General features: G+C 45.6%; 1 protein-coding gene across 3 annotated transcripts in view; it reads right to left on the bottom strand.

The window, feature by feature from the left end:
- Positions 1 to 7,500, bottom strand: part of LOC132456457 (dedicator of cytokinesis protein 9-like) — a 47,009-nt gene that overhangs the window by 34,863 nt on the left and 4,646 nt on the right. For all 3 annotated transcript variants that reach the window (XR_009525481.1, XM_060050812.1, XM_060050813.1), the window contains exons 4-11: positions 6,059 to 6,233; positions 5,264 to 5,319; positions 4,405 to 4,479; positions 3,912 to 4,052; positions 1,504 to 1,848; positions 760 to 842; positions 460 to 582; positions 259 to 338 (exon numbers count right to left, since the gene is read on the bottom strand). Coding sequence is in view for 2 of the 3 variants with exons in the window: in XM_060050812.1 (XP_059906795.1) it covers positions 259 to 338; positions 460 to 582; positions 760 to 842; positions 1,504 to 1,848; positions 3,912 to 4,052; positions 4,405 to 4,479; positions 5,264 to 5,319; positions 6,059 to 6,233 (1,078 nt within the window). In the remaining variant the exon portion in view is untranslated. The remainder of the gene's footprint in view (positions 1 to 258; positions 339 to 459; positions 583 to 759; positions 843 to 1,503; positions 1,849 to 3,911; positions 4,053 to 4,404; positions 4,480 to 5,263; positions 5,320 to 6,058; positions 6,234 to 7,500) is intronic.

Below are 7,500 nucleotides of genomic sequence, written 5' to 3' on the forward strand. Positions count from 1 at the left end.
CAATGCTACTACGAACTCTACTACGAAGTGTTGATCAAAAAAGTATAATTAAAGAATAAATAAAGCATGAAAAAAATGACAAATACGGTACCAAAGTCAAACATAATAACAGTTATTACCTATACCTGACAATGTATACAGCCATAAGAGGAACATGTTATATTTTCAGTATTTTTGTTTGTGTTATTGAGCTCTTATATTTTCTTCTGATGGCTGTATACAAAAATACTGAAGGAGCTTTTATTGTGACAAACTCACTGGTTATATCTGGCGCCACGTTGTCAATGGTTACGTCCAGGTTCCCCAAGATCACCGGCAGCTTGGCCATTTTCTCCGGTCTGTCGGCAAAAAAGTTTAGGCGATGAATAATAGCAACAGACATTTCCCTCACAAACACAAACAAATCAAACAGGAACAGAAGGAAAATACCAATCCCTAAAAACATTATAATACTCGTACTTTCTGAAGTCGGCCAGCAGTTTAAACATGTCCTCGTCAGACAATTTGCTGCTGTCCTGGCGATAGAGAGCCGAGAAGCGAGCACTTTTGTCCAGTTTACCGGAAGCATCTTTGAACAAAGGCCTATCGCCAAGGAGAGAAGAAGAAATAGAAACCCAACATTTAATCACAAAAATATAAACAATCACATCCTGTTTAAAAGAGCAATTTTATTACTACTATTAAAACTAATACAACCCTTACTCAGAGATTGGTGTGATGATAAAGCATGAGATTGAATACTAAACTAGTATTGCCTACCTTGCGGACCAGGCGAAAGGCATGTGGTACTGCCCCAGTCTGCTGCAGGCCGACCGGGCGTTTTTCAACACCTTCTGGGCCACCTGCGTCATGGAGAGATACAAAGATAGAAGCTCAATGCATGCATGCTTGTGTCTCCCAGTGCTTACCAACCTGTGGCTCAGGAGCCAGCTTGAGGTCGCCGGATTTGCATATAGGGGTCCTATGGTGATAATTGACATATAAGCTATACATGGATTTAGATAGATGGATTTGTTTTTGACGTTTCCAAAGGTCTTGTTTATGTACAAACACCCTCCCTAATGATGCTTAGCCCCAAGAAAACACCAGCTACAAAGTGTGATGTAATGCGCATGTGTTCACTGGGAGAGTGGTTTATTCAGTTTACAAATAACTTTCATTTGTAACGGTATTGTATTTTGTATTCCCTGTAGTTCAAATATACTTCTGCGGTGCTTTGAGCAAATTATTCTTGGGTTGTCAAGGAAACAGGTCAACAGTTGTATTTGATCGTTACTTTAGTTAATGTTGGATTTGTAGCGCATCGATGTGGAACTGTGACTGTGTGACGTTACTGAACGTTATTGACCAATCAGCTCTGCTATTCAACAATTTCGGTATCATGGTTACTAAAAACATCCAGGAGCGAGGTTAAGTGGTGTGGTGGTGGTGGTGGTGGTGGTGTAGGGTGGATGATGTGGGATGGTGGTGGTGCTGGGTGTAGGGTGCGGCGGTCGCCCGTGCCTTGACTGAGTCGGAGCTCTTCATGTAGGGCTCGGTGCAGTGGGCGATGCCCCCCTGCAGAACCTTCTCCACCCGCGCCACCAGGAAGATGTCCGGGTGGGGGCAGGTCACCGAGAACACACCCTGACGGGGGTACGACAGGGCGGCCTCCGGCAGCTCCCCGGCCAGCTTGTGGAACCCCGCCGGGGACGGGGTGGGGGCCGGGGGAGGGGAGGCCGGGGGGGAGGTGGGGGAGGTGGTCATGAGGCGGACCAGGGGGTGGTTGAGGTCCACGTGGAAGTCGGCGGAGATCTTGCGGCCGTTCTGCACATCGAAGAGGGAGAGGATCACGTAGAAGGGCTCCACCTGTTGGGGGGGAGGGAAAGAGACGGTAGAGAGAGAGAGAGGGGAGTAATAGAGGAAGGGGGAGAGAGACGATAGAGAGAGGAAGAGGGAGGGGTGGGAGAGACACGGCAGAGAGAGAAAGGGGAGGGGTGGGAGAGAGACGGTGGAGAGAGAGAGAGAGGGGTGTAACGGAGGAAGGGGGAGAGAGACGATAGAGAGAGAAAGGGGAGGGGTGGGAGAGAGACGGTGGAGAGAGAGAGAGAGAGGGGGGAGTAACGGAGGTAGGGGGAGAGAGAGAGAGAAAGAGGGAGGTGTGGGAGAGAGAGAGAGGGGGGAAGAGAGAGAGGGAAGGGTGGGAGAGAGTCGATAGAGAGAGACAGGGAGAGAGAGAGGTGGTTGAGTGAGAAAATAATACAGGGTGTAAGGGAAATAGAGTGAGAGAGATATATGAGGGAGGGAGGGAGGGAGGGAGAGAGGGGTGGGAGAGAGAGAGGGGGGGGAGAGAGAGAGGGGTGGGAGAGAGAGAGGGGGGGGAGAGAGAGAGGGGGGGAGAGAGAGAGGGGGGGGAGAGAGAGGTGGTTGGAGTGAGAAAGGAACAGAGTGAAGAGGAAGTAGATTGAGAGAGATACATGAGGGAGGGAGGGAGGGAGGGAGGGAGGGAGGGAGGGAGGGAGGGAGGGAGAAGGAGGGAAATTTGGAGAAAGAGGGAGGGAAAGAGAAAGAGCGACGAGATAGCATGATAGAGTAGGGCAAAATGAATCAATTAGAGAGAGGGAAAGTGCCAGAGAGAGAGAGAGAGAGACAGAGAGCGAGACAGAGAGATGGTGAATGAGAGAAGAACAAAGAGAGAGACAAAGAGAACAGAGGAATGTCATTAGCAGAGAGCGTTAAAATCCCGTTAGCAGAGGTAGTAGACCATGTTTAACTCCAGGCCGATGAGATTGTGTTGTAATTGCGTAGCTGCAGACCCACACACACATCAGCTGACAATGTACTCTACGGATCATGTTGCTTTTCCATTACACATCACTGCTGTGTGTGCAAGCATTTTGGGCAGAGTTTGCCCAAGTCGATCTGAGATTACTTTTGCGTCTCTATGTCTGAGCATTCATGTGTGTGTGTGTGTGTGTGTGTGTGTGTGTGTGTGTGTGTGTGTGTGTGTGTGTGTGTGTGTGTGTGTGTGTGTGTGTGTGTGTGTGTGTGTGTGTGTGATATATGTGTGCATCTGAGAGTACGTATGTTAATGTGTATGCACGTGTGTTGACCTGCATGTGTGTGTGTATGCCTGTTCATGTTTGCACATGTGTATTTCTGCATGCATGTGTGTTTATGTGCTTATTTATTTGTGTGTGTGTGTGTCTGTGTGTATGTGTGTGTTTCTGCATGCACATTCGCGTGTGTGTGTGTACGTGTGTGTGTGTGTGTGTGTGTGTGTGTGTGCACATTTGCGTGTGTGTGTGTGTGTGTGTGTGTGTGTGTGTGTGTGTGTGTGTGTGCATGTGTGTGTTTGTGTATGTTGGATTGTGTGTATGTGTCTTTGTGTTTGTGCACACGTTTGTGTGTGTATATGTTTGTTTGTGTGTGTTCTGACATACGTCTTTGTGTTTAAATGTTTGTGTGTGTATGTGTGCGTGCCTATGTTTCTGTGTGTGTTTGTGTGTCTATGTTTGTGTTTGTGATTGTGTGTTTGTGTGAGTTTTGTATTTGTTGTTGAGTTCCAGGCCACTGGCCCTCCAAAAACTTTTTGGGCCTCAGGGAGTGACAGCAGGAAACCAGACTCCAAGTGCATGCTGGGAGCCCCAGGCCCGTTGTCATGCCAGCGTTCATTTCCTGTGCCAGGCTTCAGGAATGTGCCTTTTTTTATGTGTGTAAATGTGCATATGTGTGTTTGTGTTATATTTGTATATATGTGTAATACATGTGTGGGTTAGGGTCATATATCTTATTTGTACTGCATGCGTGTGTATATGTGTGTATATATGTACATGTACTATGTGCGTGTGTGTGTGTGTTTGAGGTTGTCTGAGCACGTGTGCGTGTGTGTGTGTGTGTGCGTGACTGCGTGTGTGTGTGTATAAACTCACGTTGGTGGTGGGCCCATCCTGGTCGTCTGTGATGCAGCTCTGCAGGTTGAAGGAGAGGTTGTGACAGGAGACCAGCACTCTGTTACCAAACTTCTCCTCAAACTGACCCACTTCTGGCTGGATGCCAGACAGGTCCAGTTTCTATGGAAAAAAACACAAACAAAGCAGTTGAAAACAAGAAAAAAATAATAATGTACTTTTTAAAATATAAATAGAATAGAATAGAATGGAATAACTTTATTGTTACAGAGCAACGAAATTACCAGTTAAATTCCGTCCAAGAAACATAAAAGACAGTGTGGAAACAGGACGGAGAGACTGTCAGGCGCTCGTTAGATAAGAAAGATGCAGCCCTCGTTAAATAAAAAAAATAATGTATATCATATAAGTTATGATATACATATTATATATTAAATATACATGACTGCTGTCGTATTTTTTCTTATTATATGTATACATTAACACATTTTTAGTCAGGCTTTGTCCGGGTCACCTGTGTGTCGGGGTCCAAAGTGAACAGCTTGAGGCGGGTTTCGCTTCTCATCTTGGACTCGATATCCCTCGCACTCTGTCCACAGCAAAACAGGAAGCGCATCACAGATCAGCAGGAAGTCGATTTATGTTTAATAAGAAGGGGAACCAGCAAAAGATTAAAACATTGAGGAAGTACAATATTTATTTCACATCTATTCCTTTACTTGATGCAAGGCTAAACATTTAGGAAGAAATACAGTCCATCGGGGTGCTTTTATTCTGAAATAAAGTTTCCTCATCATAATTGTTAAAAAAATACAGTATTTGTTCCCCTATTCTCAATGTCTGAATTATTTTCAGACATTGAGAATATTTATCTAACAGTTTAGTGGGAATCCTTAAATGTGCCATTCAGGTTGTTTTATAGCTGTTTCAATAAGGCATATCCACTTGACGCTGGCTGGCTCAACAGTCCTAACTGTCCTGGCCCGTCTGGCCTCTTGCTCTCTGTGTTTGGACCTTATGCATATTTTCCCAGATGTCAACAAGGTTTTCCCCGGCAGGAAACACTAGCAAGATGGCGTCCAAAGCCACAAAGCTGGCTAGCTCCACACCGCACAGCTGTTTTGCACTAGTCTCAGTTCAACGGCTTTTAAAACGACGAAAATAGCTTCCGGAAGATTCATGTGGAACCGGCAGCTCCTATGATGCCTGTTTTATAGCCACTGTTATGAAATATTTGTGCACAGCATATTGATTACTGTGGTTATTGTGTGTACATATTTTGGCTCTGAGATGTAAGAACGAAAATTCAGCAGAGATCAGCAAGGTAAGCATATTCATTGGCAGGGGGATAAAAAAATTCAAACAGGGGGTACCTGAAAACTGTCATGGAAAGTTCCGGAGGAAGAGTCTGTTTTGCCGAGCTCCTCGTCTGTGGGACAGATTAGCAATGGCGGCTGTGTTAGCTAATGGAATTATACAGGACATTAAATTGAATTAGTCCCATGGCAACCGTGTGCTTGGACATCTGTACAAGACGGCACGGGGACGAGCAGAATCAGAAGTGAATGGTCGTCATTTACCGGAACATACCGTATACGCAGGCTCTGGACTCAAGTACTCAACTGCTGCTACAACAACAATTATAATATTATTATTATGTTATGAGAATTATTAATCAGAATAATAACACTAATCCTAAAAATAATAATACTGAAAACTACTAATTACTATAATAGTAATTATCAATAATGTTTCAATTTCCTTATAACAATGACAATTTCTAACAAATAAAAAGTAGGAGAAGAAGTGACAAATAATTTCAAATAAACAAGCCAAAACTAACAAACACACACCAATTCACACACACATGCATGCACAAACACACACTAGACAAATACACTTCCCCCCCCCCCCCCCCACACACACACACGCACAAACACACCAAGACAAACACACCAAGACACACACACACACAGACACACCAACACAAATACATACACACACACACACACACACACACACACACACACACACACACACACACACACACACACACACACACACACACACACACACACACAAACACACCAAGACAAACACACCAAGACACACACACACCAACACAAATACATACACACACACACGCACACACACACACACACACGCACCGTCATGCAGCTCCCCGTTCTTCTTCTCCTGCATGGCCTGCTCGAAGCCGCTGTGCAGGATCTTGTTGAGCGTCCCGATCCACTCGTCCATCTCCGCCTCGCCCTCCGCCGCCAGCAGGTACGTGCTCTTGTCCTGCATCTTCAGCTCGAAGGCAAAGCGCCGCACCTTGCTGTTCTGTACGCAGGCACACACACACACACATATACATAGAAGGACGCGCACACACGCACACGCACGGAGGAACGGACAAAACACACACGCGCACACACAAGTGCACACACATATGCAGACATACACACACACGCACACAGGCACACATACACACACACACATTCACATACATGCACACACACACACAGACATGCAGACACACACATACACACACGCGCGCGCACACAGGCAGACACACACAGGCCCGCATAAACACACACAAACACACACACACACACACATACATACACAGGCACACACACAGACACACACACATGCACACCCACGCACACACACACAAACACAGGCACACACATACGCACAAGACCAACACATAAATACACAGGACCACCCACGTATATGAAACATAAAATCAGATTTCAGAGTTAGGGGCGGTTGAAGCTCAGGGGCGCCAGGTTCGAGGGTCCATTAGGGAGACGAGGCGACGTGGGGGAGTGTGCGGTCAGTATTGGGGTCGCGGTGACCTGATGTCTGCCGATATCTGGCATGAGCAGACGTTCAGTCTTTTACACGGAAAGTTACCGACGCCAGGCTGGCATACCCTTAGGAATCCATAAAAGATGGAATCCATTAAAACGCACAATTATTCCCCATTTACTTTACCTGGAAAATAAATACAACAATGATAGACCTGTTCCTGCCATAAGATTCCTAAGGTTAAGTTAAGCGGTCCGTCACGCCTTTGCTCATCTGTGGCCCCAAAGAGGCCCTTAAAAGTTGAATTATACTTTAAGGCCAAAGTCTGATACTTGAATTATACTTTACAGCCATTATAGGTGTGCCATGGGTCTCCACAACGCACACAGAACTTATGGTATATTATTGTACGTCCTTGCACTTAGCATCATTTAGCATCTTATCCTATCTATCTTTGTTGTATACAGGGAATGGGTTTACTTAGCGATTGTAAGCGATTGTGTTTGGCACTTGTCTCTATGAATACCCTTACTGTAGCGATAGAGATATATGTAATTTTGTTTGTCTTTCTTTTGACATGTGTGTTATCTTCTCTAGTTTATTAAACTACCCGTGCACCGGTACATTATCAAACCCATAACAAGTGCTCTGAGCGACACTTAGTGTGTTCTGAGTGACGCCTGTGTATTAGGTGACAGAAGTAGAGCCAATAGGGCAGCGACGTTGACATCCAAAATGGCCAATGCAGCGTCCACGTACACATGTCTATGGTTGAGTCCACTAACTCTGCCCA

This window comes from Gadus macrocephalus, chromosome 4 (assembly GCF_031168955.1).
Source record: "Gadus macrocephalus chromosome 4, ASM3116895v1".
Lineage (NCBI taxonomy): Eukaryota > Metazoa > Chordata > Actinopteri > Gadiformes > Gadidae > Gadus > Gadus macrocephalus.